This window comes from Mastomys coucha, unplaced genomic scaffold (assembly GCF_008632895.1).
Source record: "Mastomys coucha isolate ucsf_1 unplaced genomic scaffold, UCSF_Mcou_1 pScaffold4, whole genome shotgun sequence".
In the NCBI taxonomy this organism is placed as follows: Eukaryota; Metazoa; Chordata; class Mammalia; order Rodentia; family Muridae; genus Mastomys; species Mastomys coucha.
The window spans coordinates 50,324,761-50,342,953 of NW_022196910.1; the positions used below are offsets into that span (position 1 = coordinate 50,324,761).

Genomic DNA, 18,193 nt, shown 5'->3' on the forward strand with positions numbered 1-18,193 from the left:
CTCATTATTTCTCCTCAGTGCTCCAGTGTCCTCCTCACAAACCTCACTCATTATTTCTCCTCAGTTCTCCAGTCCTCCTTACAAACCTCACTTATTACTCAGCTCCTCACACCTGATGAACTTCAGGGACTTCAGACCTGCTTTTACTGCATCTAACTTGAACCCACATATCCCTATGTCACCCCCCACTGTTTGGTCATAGCTCAATTGTGAATGCCTGAGAAGCATGGCACTCAGGATCAATTAAGAGATATCTAGACTCTTGTTACAATCACATTCCATTTTTCCTCTGATCTCCCCCTACTGTACACTCTAAATCTGAGAGAAACAAAACTGTGCTGCCATAGTATAGTACCTATCAGAGTAAAAGATGCTCAATAGGACTTAAATATTTGCAGAGTAAATTAACAAATGACAGCACAGATGTAGCTTACTTGAAAACTACTGTGTTTGGCAACATATAATATTCTGAACATAATGGTTAGAATAACTTTTTTTTTTGAAAAACTATAGGAAAATTCATTTTAATTATATACCTGACAAACATATACATATATATTCACAAACTATTTTAAACCTAATGACAACTAGGACTTCATACATGTGATTATATAAATCTAAGACATTGATTTTATCATAAATGGAATAAAAATAGCAATGATATAAGAATGAAATCTGAAGGGAATGTGTGAACTATTTCGAGCATGCTTCTGATCAAACCATTATGTATGCATATAATTTTCAAGGAAACTGCTCTGATGACTTAAATCAAGAGTGCTATATTATAGGAATTACTGTGAATTTTATGGACCATCATTCATATATTACAGATATGTCTGTAATGGTCACACAAGAATGTGAATACCTTTAATTGCAGTGAACTTTACACTTTATTGGTAAAATAGTCAATTTTGTTATGTATAGTTTACCATAACAAAATGAAAGGCGCTAACAAAATTTCCAGTTAGCTGATTAGCACAATTTAAAAAATATCTTTTATTTTATGTGAATGAGTATTTTGTCTGCACTGTACATGTGCACTGTATGGGGACCTCATGCCCATGGAGGGAGAAGGGAGTGTTGGATACCCTGAACTGGACATAAGGATGGTTTTGAGTCTCCATGTGGGTCCTGGGAACCAAACCTGGCAAGTACATTTATTAATGGCTTGGCCATTTCTCCAGCCTCTGATTAGCATAATTTTGAAAGAAGAGGTTATCTCAGAATAGTCTAAATAACAATTCTGTTCAACTCATTTATTTATGTCAGTCATGTGAACTCCCTTTGTCTCTGTTTCCTTAGTAGTCACACAGGGCTACTTGGACCTAACTGACTGACCTGTCTGGAGAGGAAGCTAGTACACAAAAATGGCATGGAGGATAGGGCACACAGACCACACTGGTCACCACGAGCTGACAACCCAATCAACCCTGGACTGGTAATGTCTCTCTATGGCTTAATTTGAGAACTTGTAATTCATTTGTAGATATTCACTGAACTGTGGTTCCAGTAAACAATTCATTAACCCTTTTCCTGCTCCAAACTATAGTTTTTAGTTACTGTAAAACAGTGGTTGACATTATTTAATATACCGTTTGTACTTAAACTGCAAAGAATACCAAACTCAGAAAGCTGGTTATGTGTAAAATGCACAATCACAAACTGTTTCTTGATATAAAAAAAAAGGAAGACAGGGTCAAGAACAAAGTGTGTGAGGGTGGGGGGAGGAGAAGGGATTAAAAATTGTCAACACGCATACGCTGAACTAATTAGAATTGAAATATATCCAGTTAAAAGAAATCAGAAAAAGACAGAGTATGATGGACCCAGTTTGGTTCTCATTCTTTCAAGAATTTATCAATGTAAATCTACCATATTTTATAGTGATGATTTGATAATACTAACATGCAATTTAGTAGAACTAGGGCTGATTGTAAAAGAAGGGGAGAAAATACTGAGAGCAGGGAACCTGGGGACCTGCTCAGATTGTGTCTCCCAGAAAGGACAGGGAAGCTTCATCCAAGATACCATGTTGACACGGGTGCCTAACCCTGACCTGAACAATGACCGTCAGGCGTGCTAACACGGCAGGATGAGATTTCACAGAACCTCAGATCTACACAAAGAGCTCCAAGCACCAAAGGAGGGCTGAGAGTGGGAAGATACTTTTCTTTAGGGATGCCCTCTAATGGTCATCACTACCGAGTAGACAGCCCTGAACCATATATAAACAAGTAGCACGGACGGACTGAGCACACTGTATTTACTACTTGTTTGCATATATGCATGACAACTGGGGAGAGTAAGACAGAAGAGGAGGCTATAGTTTAAGAGGGAGTAGGGTTGTGTGGGAGGGGCTGGAAGGAGGAAAAGGGAAAAGATGTAACTATGTTTCTTTACTTTCAAAAGAAACAAGGAATCTAAGTCTGAAACTTAAACCTTCCCTAAGAGGAACTGATGCTGAGAAGCACTTGGTAAAGGTTAGCTTAAATGACAATTTTTATATTACAGAAATTAGTTAAATTTCATTGTTCTCTAGTTCCCCAAACAGATCCTATAATGGGGGCTAGCGAAATGGCAAAGCAAGTGAGAGCACCTGCCACCAAGCCTGGGGACTTGAGTTCAATCCCTTGGACCCCATGGCAGGAGGAAAGAGCTGACTTTTAAGTTGTTCTCTATGTGCATGTATGCTTGCGCATGTGTACACACACACACACACAAATTAATGTAAAAAATTTAGAGACAAATTTCCCTACATTAAAATAACTTAGAAAAAAAAATCAGGCTGCTTCAGCCTACTGATATTGAGAAGTGCTGTTAACAGATATGACCATTATGATTCCTTTCAGTAAGTCAGCTCTTAAATAGCCATGGATGACAAAACCTGGGACTGATTGCTCAAGTCCTTTACAGGAAAAAATATTCTGCATGTAACCTATTCATTCTCTTGTAGACTCTAAATTTCCATCCTTATATTACTTATACTCAGCAATATAATGCCAAAGCCGCTCAGGTGTTGCATGGTCTGTTTCAGGGATAAAGACAAAAAATAATGCTAAGTTCATATGCAAATTAAAAACATTAAATTAATGTTTTTATCTGTAGTTGGCTGAGTCTGTGGATACAGAACCCACAGACACAGAAAATTGACTAGATTTTGAAATACACTGCTGACCATGTTAGCCAGGGTGATGCACAAACATTCTCTATTTTAGAAGTAGATGGACTTATTTGTCATTCTTTAAAACAGTTTCTATGATCTATAACCATGTATCACTCTCATGACACAGAAAAACATTTAACTCTATCAGTTAATAAAAATATTGGTTCTAGAGAAATGTGCTCACTAACAGGACAGGACAGAGAAGCTACACTCTTTCTCCTCAGCTGAGACAAAGACAAGACACCAGCATTAGTGAAGCCACACAACTACAGGGTGTTGTTTTAGACGCACAATTTCTTCTCTGCAGTGTGAATGTTAAATTCTCACACTAGTATACTACAGATGCAGTGTTTCCTAAAACCACCTGTGTGGTTCACAGGCTCCTCTTCCTCAACATATCTGTAAGGAAGGGCACTTCCCCCATGCCTGAATTCAGACAGGACAATGTGACCATACCCCTGCACACATTTGTACAGTGAGCGTCTGACTTGAGAAAGGCTCTGACGACATGGACTTTCTTACAGGTGGTTCTGAAAACAGTTGTTTTCCAAGTTTTTGTAGAAGGACCTGAGTAACTGAATTTGATAATTAGACCCTAAACACTGTCCTGGAAAGTATGATTTGGATTTTTAATTGGCAACATTCTTAGGTTATCAGAACTAATAATTTCCTTAAAAGATCTGAAACTATTGTTTTCAAGTTTCTTATGTCTCAGGAATGACAATTTTTCTTTCTTTCTTTGATGGGCAGAATAATTACTTTAAAATAATAAAGTTGTAAAAGGCCTGGTGGTGCAGGCCTGTAATAAATCCCAGCTAGCTGGCAATGTAAAGCGAGGTTAAGGCCAACTTGGACCTTCTCTCAAAACAAAACCTAAAAGGAGGGCCCAGGAGGACAGCACACCTGTAGTTAAAGCACTTGCCTACTATGTGTGAAGTACTGGATCAGTCCCGACTACAATGCAAAATCAGTAACTAATAAAATTACCAAGGCCTATGAGATTTGTATCACAACAACAAAAAGAAATCCTCAAGACAAGTAGGGGTCCTAACGAATCTTATCTAAAGCTATGGAATAACACAAAGGAACGCCCCTGTCAGCTGCACTTTCCTGTTGTTCTACAATATGATGGCCTTGTTTCTTTAAAGAATGTTGTCAGTGTGTGCTTACCTGAATGAGCACACAGAAGTATGTGAGCTGAAGCCAGCAGACAACCTGTGGGGCCCCTTCTCCTACCATAAGGGACCTTAGGATTGAATCCAGAAACAAGGCTTGGTGACAGATTCCCACCCATCCTGATCCATTCCACTGGACCCAAAGAATACTATTCTGTATAGCATTACTTCTTATATTACTTGAAAAGTATTTATTTTCTCTTTTATTTATCATTCTTCTGAATTTATATTTTTTCCCAATTCAATAGATTGGAGAAAAGAGGTTGACTTTAAAAATGTTTGGAATATCAGCTCACTTTATATTGTATGACAAGAAAACTAACTTCCTAGAATCTGTTTGGAGCCCTATTGTGTCTGTTAAGAGGATGAAAATATCACCTTAGGCTGTGCTGCCTTCCAGTGGGAACACCCTACCACTCCCTGCTTCAAATCCATGGAGGTGGGGAGGGTGGCAGCTCCCAGGAAATGACAAGGGTTGGGGAGCTCCTGAAACCTTTTCATTTAATGCTAGTTAAATCACCTCCAACACTGAAAAAATGTGAAACGGGAGACAGGGTTCTGAGAACTCCACACAAACTAAGCAATGTTTCCACGTCAACTTAGTTACTGAGGACATTAACTTTTTACGTGATAATTAAAGAACAGTTTTAATAATTAAAAACCAAAAACTGATATTGTAATATCTATAACATAATTCATAATAATCAAGTTAGACTGTGTTGTGGATAGCCCTGGTGCTGTTTGCATTTTGATGCTAATTCCGCTTCTCCAAGAGGGGCTGCCTGGGACAAGGAGTGAATCCTACTGAGGTGACTTCAAGAGAACCTTCCCCTAATGAATAAAGATTTCAGAGAACCAATCACTGGGTGAGGAGCAGGTGAGATTTCTGGGTTGGAAAGAGTAAGAGGGGAGAAGAAGGAGATGGGCTTTTAGATGAGAGCATGATGGCCAAAATGTAGGTAGTGGAGGCCCCTGGTCGGAGGATTTAACTTTGAATGGCTTACAAATTAGGATCCTAGTTGCTGCAACTAGAGATTGTGTTACCTGTCAATTCTGAACTAAGTTTGTGTGGTGTTTCCTTCACGCAAGACCCAACTGGGTTCCAGAGAGAAAGGTACGGTGGCAAAGCGTGGGTTTGCAAGAAGTGTACCCCAAAAGGCTGTGGGAATTTGGAACCATGGGGTTGTCGTGGCAACGACCCTCCATGGGAACCTAGCCAGTCGGGTGGAGAGATTTCAGAGCTCCGGTCAGAGAGTCTGCAAAGATGTGAACAGGCCGGCCTGCCTGCTGGTGCCCTACCAGCGTAGCATTGATGGCTTCTTTCAGTTTCATGCTACAAGACTGCCCAAAGTATTCCACATATAAATGGTGTTAAATAAATTTCAGCCAAATAAAACTACATGGCAAGACTCTGCAGTAGAAAAAGCTAAGATATCATTATATCAGAAAAATACTGAGAATAACTAAAATAATGATATTAAATCATGTTATTAATCATTGGTGATCAAATGTCACTGCTAAACATAACCCATTCTCTCTCTCTCAAAGAAAAAAAAGGCTAATTTTCACACAAATCTGAATTACTGAAAGACAGTACATCAACATTCATCATGAGTAAAACTGTTAGAATATGTTTGGAAGCTCGTGACTGGGCTTTCATTCTAAAGTTACAAAGAGGAAAAAAAAAACAAAACATAAGTGAGGAAAATCTGAAAAGAATATAACTGAAGTTCTACCTTTGAGATCCTGGACTTAAATTAAAAGACAAAAGCAGAAAAAGATAAAAATAATTTGGGGGGCTGGAGACAGGGCTCCTGTGAAAGTGCATCGTCTGCTTTTCTAAAGGACCAGGGCTTGATTCCTAGCTCTAACACAGTAGCTCTGACTGTATGTAATCCTGTCCGAGGGGATCTGACACCTTCTGTAAAACACCAATATTCATGAAAATAAATACAATAATTTTTTCCTTTTTCTAACTTATTTAGAAGAGCTTTGTTTTAGAGGAAGCATAGTTTTAACAAAATTAAGACATGAGCATCGAATACTATCCACTACTTAACACAGTTACTGTTAGAATTTCTACCAACAGTCTTTATGATTACTACTGAAAAGTTAAAGCACTACCCTAATGGTCACACTGAGCTATAATAAAAGACATGATTAAGGTTTGCCAATTAGTTACAATAAAAAGAACAGATGAAAAACAAAACAAAAAAAAAAAACAAAAACAAAACAAAAAAAACAAAACAAAACAAAAAGCCCAAAAAACCAAAAACCAGCCAATTCTAGCTGAACAAAATATAATGGCTCATGCCTATCAACTCATTATTCATGAAAAGAATTACAATGACCCATGAGGGAGGTCAGCCTAGTTAGGTCAGCCTAGACTAGAGTAAGAGTGGACACTGTCTCAAAAAGAGAAAGAAAAAGAAAGGAAAAGAATTTCCCCAAATGACTAAATTATAATAACTGTTTTAAGAAACTGCAGATAAACACAAGGAGGGAAGCAGACTATGTCAACGACATGAGAAGCCAGCCTGTGGTGCCACTTTGGAGGGACTGCCAGAACTAACCCTGAGAGAACGCCAAAGACTCACTCCTGTGCTATCAGGGCACAACACATGAAAGAAAAGGTTGGTTGTAACAGCATGTCACACTGTATCTTCTTCAGACACTAGGTCTTTGTGAGATAAACACAAGGTAAGTTTTCTACACTGGCCAGGGCACGACCTACAGAGGGAGCCAGCTTGCTTTTCCTCTGCTCTTTTCTGGGAGCTCAGGGCCCACTATTTCACTGCTTCCTAAGCAGCTATGAGAGCAGCATATTGTTAAATAACATCTAGCCAGTAAGAATCCTTGAACAACAACAGGATAAAGCAATCCACGTCCAGGCAGGATCACCGGTCATCCCAAAAAGTTTAAAGAAGATTTTACTAATTTATCCAGTCTCTGCCTAACACACAGGTATTTCCTGAATGGTCCCACTAAGAAACTATGTCCCTGTTCCCTCTAGTTTATTGCCAACTCTTGGCCTAGACAGTTTGGCTACACTTTGACTGGCAGAGAAGCTGCGAAGAGAAGGGTTAATTTAGGACTCAGCTGAATTAATGACATGTCTGGATGACAAAGCGCATCGTTCATGGTAATCCACCAGCCATGCTCTGTATCTGTGTCTAGCCTTACCCTGGGCTTTTAAAAACACATAATTTTATCTATAATAAGGGAATGGAGCAACCTACTCTAATTTATATATATGATAGCAACCTCAATATACATTTCTTTCATTACCTCAGAATTAGAGACATAAATATCTAACAAATATGGAAGAGCACATGGAACACAACACAAAGAAAAGCTCTACAGAAGACATGGGAAAAAAGCAGTAATCTCTCTTGTACACCCAAAAAAAGCTCTGGAAGAGAAAGATCTTAAATATCAAGCCCTAGTTAAGGTTTTAACATTTTATTTTTTAAAGCAACAGAGTTCTATTGAATAAAGGAGAAGTATCATTGCTTCTACTTTGGTAATTTAAATTGCCTGCCTGAAATGATGTTTTGCATGAAGTAACAATCAGTCTGAATAGAGCAATAAGTCATGCTACCTAACTGAGAGACAGGATGACATCCTAATTCCAGCAGTATGTACATGCCTAAATATCCCAAAAATTATAAACTGTCCAAACACATAATATTCTGGTACTAACATGAAAAGATAAAGACTAAATAACTGTGTTCTTTTTGTAGCAATGATTCCGTGAACACATTTCCCTCTACTTGGAAAGACCTACCTGAATGGCTGAGTTCATGAAACACGTATTTCCCAAGTTACTTAAGCCACACAGGCCTGGCTGTTCATTGTTTCTTCCAGGTTCTGAATAATCATAGTTCTTATAAGCAGTATATGACGGGAGACAATAATTTGAGTTTTTCACACTGGAAGAAAAAAATTATAAAAATGCAGCCCATTACATCATAATATAGTTACAATAAAGAGTACTTTAAACCTATTCATGAGCTATGTGGTTAATCATTATCTTTTTCTTCAACTAGTACTTTTTGAGGTAGCATTTTCAAAGAAACCGCCTTAATTACAGCATTCTTTATCCAAGCAACAGAACACTGTATCATAGCATGCCACTCAATAAACCCCACTATTATATCATTCTACCCTGGGTTAAGGGGAGCAGCATCATGGCTTGCTCCATTCTGCATTGCTCCATCAAAATTAAAACACTCAGATTTTAGACACCACCCGCAGCAATAAATCATCTCATTTATGTCCCTTTTGAATTCGTCTGCTAGTGTATGGGGCAAGGAGAGCTGGGCTTTAGTTACAGATGAGCACTGAGAAGCCCAAGGCCACTGTGACATCACTGTTGAGATGCATTGAAAGTTCTATCTATAGCGGCTATGCTTGAGTAGCAAGGTCAGCACCCATGCAGAGAACAGCCCTGAGCAGGAGCGCTGAAGGGACCGTGTGCAAGGAGACCCAGTGGTACTTAGTGCCCTTTCTTCCAGTCGCTGCAATGCCGTGCTTTAACTTTATCAATTCAAAAACTGTTTTAAATCCCTCTACAATCTAAAATTTAGCAAATCAAAATAATTTTAGAAAGAATTAAGTCAATAGGCTAAATCTTATTTTTACATATAATAATCTTGTAAAAAGGTGAATTCTTAGGTTTTTAGAGATTGGATGTTTTATAAGAATATAAGAGATTGTTTAGGGCAGTTTTAAAATATCAGACTTTCAAAATTTTTTTATTGCTGAGGCTGAACTTGAATGCAAATCAAAGTCGGGCTAAAAGTAAATGATGGTATAAATAAACTACAGCTTTACAAATATAATAAGCCAGTGACTTATGATACTGACTGCTTATACTCATTTCTGATAGTTAGCTCATTTGAAAATAAAATATTTCATATTATTGTTCTATAATTATACTCTCACTAGGGTATTATAATGGTTTATATGAACTACATTACTGCTTATTCTAAAAAGGTTTTAGTAAACATACACACACCAAACAGGTAAGACAAAAGAAAGAACAAGTCAGCCCAAGAGTGGCAGGCAGCGTGCCGGCTGGAGGTCAGCAAGGACAGACCCTTGACCTCTTGTGACCAGGCACTGGAGCACTTTCACCATAACAAACTATGTGTAAGACAGGAAATTATCCCAGTTTCTGTCTCGAGGACTAGAAACATCACTCAGAGCTTGGCCAAGGCACTTTATAGGAATCCTTCCTCCGGGTAAAGCATGGCTACATTTATTTATTCACTCTCGTCTAGAACAGAGACATCACATTCTAAACTTCCCTAAAGGTTATGAGATTACAAAACCATACTGCTGCCCTTCCCTTTCCTAAGAGTTCATAAAGGACTCATGTCTCTGATGAGACAGCACTTAGAGATGGCAGAAGCCCCTGCTTTGATGCAGTTGCTTACAGATCTTCACTGCTAACCCTAACAGACCCTGGCCTCTGTCCCTCCTCTGCTGATGCAATCCTCATTCCTAAGCATGCTTGCCCTAGCAGTCAGGGCTGTCTCATGCTTTCTGTAAAGGACTTCCCTATCTTTTGCTGCTTCCTCTTTCCCATTGCTCATTTCCATCCTCCAGCTGATGCTGAGGTTTTCAGCTTCTTTATCCTCTATCTTTTCTCTTGCACTCTAATATAATCCAATGAGATCATCCTTCTGAATCAGTTTTTAATGAGATTATGCAGATGTTTTCAGCTAAATACACACTTTAATAAATAAATAAATAAATAAATAAATAAATAAATAAATAATCAGCTCCCAGTCTTCCTAAAAGGATCTACTCAAAGATTAAATGAAAATACCAAGGTCCAGAGAAATGCAAGCTTGATGAAATCAAATTCATAGTTCAGGACGTGTAGCTGTTTGTTTTAAACTTAATTATTACGCAGACACATGGAGTTCAAGTTTCTTCTTTGTAAAATTACTTGCCTTATTACTTCTGTTTTCTAGTCCTAGTAACTAAAAGCTTGCCAGGTACGTGTTGGCAATTTAATGTATCATCATCAGAATTTAATTAAAATCAGGATCTTCTATACATGTTTTTAAAAGGACAGTATCTGTTGTACATTTCTACACATAACAGAGAAGGAAAAACAGATACACCTTGGCTTTGAAAAAATAGTGAAATTTAAGTAGCCACAGCAAAAGCGCAAAGTACCCTTACTACATATTCCTGAGTGCTCATGTGTGCACCTCCCCCAACTCAAGCCTATTTACATGCTTACCCCAGGAGAGAGAGGGCGAGCAGTCGCTCCTTACATGTAACACAGATGCTGGGAACTTTTATTCATTAGAATGATAATAAGTCTTATGTTAAAAGTAAAACAGACTATTTTTATGGGCTAAAATTTTAACTTACTCAGAAATGAGAAAACCTTATGAGTAGAGCAGGTTTCTCGTTGTTTTAAACGAATCCTTTAAGCAGCGTCTATACTTTGGTTTAAATGATGGGCATCGGTACAGCGCTCACCCAAAGATTAAGACAGGCTGTCTGCTCGAAGACGTAATGAAAGACAGTGAACTGCAAACACTTCACGAGTAACCTCTTCAGGTGACTTACACTCCACATTAAAGCTTGTGAAGGACAGCACAAAAGCTAACAGCTTCTATCACTCAACAAATCTACAGGAACTTAAAAGCTTTCATTAGAGAGAGTTTACAATACAGAATTAACGTGGTTTACTTTATGTTTTGTTTTGTACAAAAGCTAACAGGTGTACTCTGGAGACACCTCTGTCGTTCCTTTTTGCTAGTGACTGGAAGCTAGTCATCATCTCTGCAGCATATGCTATTGAAAAATTCAATTTGCAGAAATATTAATAGGAGTTTTAAAAGTATATTGTGTTAGGCCAGGCAGTGGTGGCGCACGCCTCTAATCCTAGCACTTGGGAGGCAGAGTCAGAAAGATCTCTGAATTCCAGGCCAGCCTGGTCTACAAAGTGAGTTCCAGGACAGCCAGTGCTACACAGAGAAACCCTGTCTCCAAAACAAAACAAAACAAACAAAAAGTAAATTGTGTTAACTCTGTATTGTAAACTCTCTTTAATATGTGAAAATGGAAAGTTGGGCTGGAGAGATGGCTCAGCGGTTAAGAGCACTGACTGCTCTTTCAGAGGTCCTGAGTTTAAACCCCCAGCAACCACATGGTGGGTCACAACCATCTGTAATGAAATCTGATGCCCTCTTCTGGTGCGTCTAAAGACAGCTACAGTGTACTTATATATAATAAATAAATAAATCTTTAAAAAAAAAGAAAAGAAAATGGAAAGTTTTAAATGGTCTCAGAACTGACTTCTTAATATAACTTTCAGATTGAATTTTCAATCAGGATTACTGTTTGACATTGTAAACATATGATCAAGCTTACTCTGCAGTTAATGAAAATGTATTCAACTACGGTATTTAGCAAAAACAGATGTCAAGTCCTAGATGTCTATAAAATCTACAATTACTGCTATGACTTAATCTCATACAGGACATCATTTCATTTCAAAGGAAACTGAATAAAATCAACAGAACACTTACTTTGATATGAAGTGTTAAAATCTAGACAGTAGATCATTAAAATACCTTGAGTAGCAATGTTAGTAATATATCAAATACAGTAGTGTAGAAAAATAAGGTAAAAACCATATTACAGTTTAAAAATTTGGCAGATATAAAAATTGCTTATATCTTATAATTGAGGCAGAAATATTTTATCACCTAAGAGGTAACATTTCTGTACAGGGTAAATGAAGTGCACTCTAAAAACAGACGCTTCACAATTTTTTTTTAAATAAAAAAGTTTTATTAAATTTAAATGAAATAATTGTAAGTGTTCTTTATCACATTTACAACAACGATGTTATTTCTGGACTTGCAAATGTTTTATACAATCTTATGTACTGTTCCTATCATATAATAAGTCTGCAGTTTAACTATGGATTCTAACACAGTTTAAATCTGCCGACATACGTATCCAGTTATAAAGCTGTTACTGAGAGGTCACTTACTCCCTTGCCCCGACTCTTACTGAAACTGAAAGTGCACCATTTCTATCTCAAGTCTTTGGCTGCTATTTATTTCTTCAAGTCACATGAAAATCAAGAGATAGCCTTATGTAAAATGGGCACTAAGCATATTAATTCAAATTACAACACACAGACATGTAAACATAGACACACACACACACACACACACACACACACACACACACACACACACACATCCCTAAATTCTGTCCATTACTCAGAAAGGTAGATCATGCATCCAACTTTCTTTCAAACTCACCAAGGATGCCAGAGAGGCCCCTCAGGAGGTAGTTTCTGTTACAAGTCCCTAAAATAGGCTGCAGCTCCCCTCAGGAGTCTCTCCGTTCAGAGGTTCTGAGACTAGACTACACTAGGATATTTTTATTTTATAAAGGGGGAAAAAAAAGACAAAAACAGAAAAACAAGAGAAACAAGAGATCACATACACCAACACAATGACTCTAGCCAAAATACAGTCTGTTGTTAGTAAATACCACTATATCTTGTTAAAATGAGTGTAAGGGCACAGTACACCTGAAATTTTCATTTTATAGTAAACGCAGGAGCCATCTGCAACTGTTAAAACAAAATTTTATCCCCTACAGAAAGTAATTTTGACGAATTAAAATACAGAGAAGACATAAGCTGGGTTGGGAAGAGTTTCTCAGTCTTTTGCACTGGTATGAACGTTTACACACAAATCAATATAGCATCTGAATATTCACACTGTCCATGCTTCCCTACTACATGACAGTACAATGCTAATATATATTGCATTTTTTGTTAATTATGAAATGAGGTAATATGTGAAGATTGCTTGAATTGGGGAACATCACGGAAAAGGTGTGTCAATATTCAGCCACTCAGAAAAAGCCTTAAGGAACAGACATTACACTTTTAACTTTTTATGGTTTTAGTTTACAACAATAACTAGTGGGAAGTTTGACAACATAAAATCCTTACACTCAGTTCCTTTTATATCCATTTATATTACTTCATTTTCTGATTCAGAAAATGGTTTACCTTTACAAACGTGTTTATACATTAAAAAAAAAATCTTTTTTTTTTTTATTACTTTACCTTCTTTTAAATGCCTGATTAATCTTGGATTAAAAGTTCTATAGAGAAACCATGTAGAAGACTCTGCAGTCCTGACATTACTGTCCGACTAAGTGTGTTCTGGGCTGCTGATCCACTGGCCTGTACTCTTTGGAAAGCTGCTGCCCCATTAGCCTGTGTGTGTGCTCTTTGTAAAAGTGCTGTTTCTATGTTTCATTTTCTCGTATGTCACATTTAACCCTCCTCAGTTTTCCCTTTAAAATCATTTTAGCTATTATCATCTACTGAACACCCAGACATGTCAGAAGCACTTTAGCAAGTTCCTACAAAACCTAAGAATTTTAACAGGGAAGTTAAGATAGTAAATAGAGTTACCGCTTCATTTACGAGTACTTCAAACTGCTTTAGTGTTTTCAAACTGATAAATACGATGCCATTTGAGAAGTGTACTAAAATGTTAAGCCACCTTAAGTGTTAAAGTAACACATAACCACAGGGTACATATCACACCCATTATTAAAGATAGGTAATCTTATTTGGACAGAAGGTCTCACACACTGGGTTGGGCAAATCACAATTACAATATATTTCTTTTTCTTTCTCCCAGTAAAATACAAATGCCATGTTTTGCCAGTAAGCTGGCTCAGCCTGTCAACTGTTTAGTATACAAACAAGCCTGGTAACCTGAGTTCAGCAGACATACACTTTACATGACACAGGAAGGTCCGTGTGACTTCTGACCTTTTAAAATTCAATTAAGCCAATCACATATTTTTACAAACTGCATTATTCTAAATATCACTTAATATGGAAAAAATCCTCCTTATTTAATATTTTAAAAAAGTGATTTTTGCATGATATGTGCTTTCAGGTCAGACTCGCTGATACAGGCTTTATTATGTGATTAACTAGACTAAGATGACACAAGGGTTATTTTGTCCTTGAGTTGTAAGAAAGTCCTATGAAGATTTCAATAGTTAGAATCTAAATTTTAGAATACAAAATTCAGAAAGTTCTTTTTATTTTTCAGTTAACTATTATACTATTCTATATTAAGCCGAGTAGTTTTTAAAAGGAGTTTTATTTCTTGTAAAGTGACTCTTGAAAGAGCTATCAGTAATTTAAAGGAAAGCAAATTTTGATTCACAAAGACTTTTACCCTAAATTTAGATACAAGAGATCTTTTTGCAACCATAATAGGGCCAACCAATTAAACAAAGAGGTTTGAAGATTCAGTGCTTACTTTCTGTTGTTGATGTTGTTATAATTATTTGATAGAGATGAAGGAGAGATCTTTGGTAAAGTTGAAAAATTGGATGCACCTGGGGACCTTTAAAAATATGAAAATGTCAAATTAGATAAAAAATGAAAAATTATGAAATTATGAAATAAAGAAAAGAAACAGATGACAATGTTTATAGTAAATGAATACTGAAAAACAGATTTTATGGTCAAACTAATTATAGTATCATTTGGTTTTTAATTTTCAATGTATTTTTCCTTTGAAATATAATGGTATAAAGGGAACTTTTTCAAATAAAATTTGTGAAATTATAAAACTTGCTATTCTTATAAACCTACTAAGTCAATCTATCATTTCTCAGGGGAACAGTCCCTAGCACTTTACAGCCAGTTTCTGTGCATTTACAGGGTGAGGCTATTTACTCTCTCTGTGGGTACCAGGGTAATGTAGTTACACGCAGTGCTGACGCATGCAGTCCTCAGAGAATGTCACTGATTCATAAATCCTGATGTCACTTGGAAAGAGCAAAGGAGAACTCCAAACATAATCTCAAGAAACAGTGTTTGGACAAAACTGTCTCTGGAAAAACTGAAGAACATATAACTATTTGACTTTATGATGCACATTTCATTAGTTCAGAATCTTTTTGGGGTGGGGGTGTTACTCTCTACCATGACTGGCCTTTAGATAGTAAATGTACTTTACAGACAGAAAGAAAATCAATAAATCTATTACAAACAAATAATTAAAGTACATAAAGGTGTCTGTCTGAGCATTTACTTTCCCTTGAGCTTTGTAAAGCATTCCTGTTTCCTAAGGAAATCTAGCTGGCATCCGTGAAACCTGTGCAGTGCTAACTCCACCACGAGATACCAGTCGAGGCCCGAAGTGATGGACAGACTCTGAATCTCCTCCACTCGAGTGCCACACAGGCAGGAGAATATAATCTACAAAACGTACTTGATTTACATTTAGTCTTTATACAAACATGTATGCTACATGAAATAAACGGTGAGCAATGAGATTTCTTACATATAAAAGAAAAAATTTAAAGTGCAAATGTTTAAAAAATACTAGTGGTAAAAAACTGCCTTTCTTTGTGAAGAAGATTCTTTTTGGTGAAAATTGCATATTGATGGATTATGTTAGGTGCCTTTCTAACAGGAGGCCCTTCACAGGATAATATTTTATTGTGCTAAGCTAAAATAGAAGATACAGGCTGCCGAGTTTTAAGAGAAAATACAGTAAACATTTTAAAGCTTTAATGCCACTAACATTTTAGCTACTACTTTTCCAATATTAATAAACAGAAATCTTTTGCCTTTGATAATTTAAGTCTTTTGTTTGTTTGCTTTTTGAGATAGGGTTTCAGTGTGTAGCCTTGACCTGGCTGGCCTCGATCTCAGAGATCCACCTGTCTCTGCGGCCTCAGGGCTGGGACTGAAGGTGTATACCACTATACTGGCCACTTCTTAAACATTTTTATGTAGGGAAAAAAAATATAATGGGGTTAGAGTTTGAATTGTAGCAATGAATTGAATATATTAATTTTCAAAACTCGATTCAGTTCTATGTTCCAGGATTCCCTTCCATTTTATTTTGAGTAAAAATTATGAAAATAAAGATGGTCTCCATTTAAGTGGAGACATATATTTGCCTATATATTTCTTGTCTGTCCAGAGTTTTTACTATTGATGAGTAGCTGAACTTAAAACATTAATCAAATTACTACTATGTGCTTTTGTTTTTAGTTGAGTCTGAGAATATAAGAAGATATAGCTCCAGATCTCAAGCAAACTTGCAATTTAGTGGGTGAGAAATTATGTAAGCAAAACAGATGTAAAACACTAAGTGCTTTAACAACTTCTAATGAATTCTGTAGGTGTGCCAAGAAGCAACTGGAAGAGTATACATACACAAAGGAATGAGGAGTATTCAAAGTAGGAAAAACAGCATATGTAAATGTGTGGGACTGCAGACACAACTGAGTTTAGAGAATTAATAGTAAACTGTCCCTGGCTGACATAGGTATATGGTGGTAGGAAGAGGAGGAGCTAAGACAGGGACCATAATAAGGAGCCTTTTATGTCTTAAGAAGGAACCAAAGTTTCACCCAGCTGATGGAACATTACACACTTTAACAAGGATCATCAATGTCATCTGATTCACATTCTAGTAAGATTACTTACTAGGGGAGAGAAAGACAGAATGAATAGAGTATAGATTAGGAAACTATCAAGACAACTGAAGGGGGATTCAATTAAGGGTGGGATTAAGGAAGTGGAGTGAGCAAGGACAACACGCTTGTGTCTGAAAGGCAGTTCTCAGAGTAGTGTGCATGGACTTGGGATGAAGACCCAAGACACTTTCGTGGCATCTGAATGTTATTTGATAGCTTTTTCTGGATTGATATTCAAAATCAATGTTGACCAAACTCCTGGCACATGTGGATGAATTGGAACATACTACCATACTGCAGTCTTTACCACCCTGAACCCTGTTCCTAACAACACTTCACAATAGACATTGTAGCACGCCCTGAGAAGAGGTCTGGAAGATGGGAGTGGGTGGGACACAGGTCGGGACAATCTTGAGTGAGAAAGGGATAAGATTCAACGCACAGACAGTTGGAAAGAGAGATGTCTCAGGGCCCTGGGTATAGACTGAAGGCTTGGTAGATTGGATCTTGGAAACCTGTGGAAACTTTCCTGTGAAAATAACGTCAGTATGTTAAAAAGAAAAACAGTATGACAAGTTTATCTTTCTTAACCCCATTAAAAATACAAAACAACAACAACAACCAACCAACCAAACAAACAAACAAACAAAAACAAAACACTTCAAAAACTTTCTTTAAATATTGTTTGGCAAGTTGGAAACTTGCATAAAGCAGATGTGCTGCGTGCTAAGCTGTACAACCAGTGTGAACACAAGTGTGAACCCAAGTGTGAACTAGACACTAGGCCTTACCCATTCTACTTTTGCATCAATGACCGACCGCCTGTGGTTCCTCAGACAAGTGTACCTACAAGGACATTCTCTCAAAAATAGGCAGAAGCAGCTTAGTACTCCAAGGAAAATAATTAAAATATTAACTAGTACTGACAAAGTCTGAACTTTCAAGCAAGATACCTAATAATGCTGACTTTCCAACCATAATGTTGATAATTTCAGACTTTTCCCATAAAACTAATTTTTTAAAATGAAAGTTTATGAGAAAGTTGTATTATAAAACACCAGTGTTCTGACGGCCTGTATAACTTAGTGAATATGTTTCAAGTGACCAATAATAGCATAGTTCAATATAGTCTTAGCGTCACACTACAAGTCACTGATTATCTTTCAGATTTCCATATCGCAATGAATCTTGTATCAAGTGTTGATTTATCTGCAAAGTACTTTCCCTTTCCAACTTCCTGTCCACACGGACTCTTCGGGGTGCTCTATCAGACAAGTACTTCCTGTCCACACGGACTGTGCTCTATCAGACAAGTACTTCCTGTCCA

The 18,193-nt window shown here is 37.1% G+C and overlaps 1 protein-coding gene across 9 annotated transcripts in view; it reads right to left on the reverse strand.

Moving 5' to 3' along the window:
- Positions 1-18,193, reverse strand: part of Usp15 (ubiquitin specific peptidase 15) — a 95,304-nt gene that overhangs the window by 36,261 nt on the left and 40,850 nt on the right. For 4 of the 9 annotated variants that reach the window (XM_031349964.1, XM_031349968.1, XM_031349966.1 and 1 more), the window contains 2 exons: positions 14,688-14,774; positions 8,126-8,270 (listed from right to left, as the gene is read on the reverse strand). In XM_031349964.1, coding sequence (XP_031205824.1) covers positions 8,126-8,270; positions 14,688-14,774 — 232 coding nt within the window. Of the gene's footprint in view, positions 1-8,125; positions 8,271-8,505; positions 9,462-14,687; positions 14,775-18,193 lie in introns of those variants that run through there. The other 5 variants (XR_004112887.1, XM_031349965.1, XM_031349969.1 and 2 more) reach the window with 3 other exon arrangements.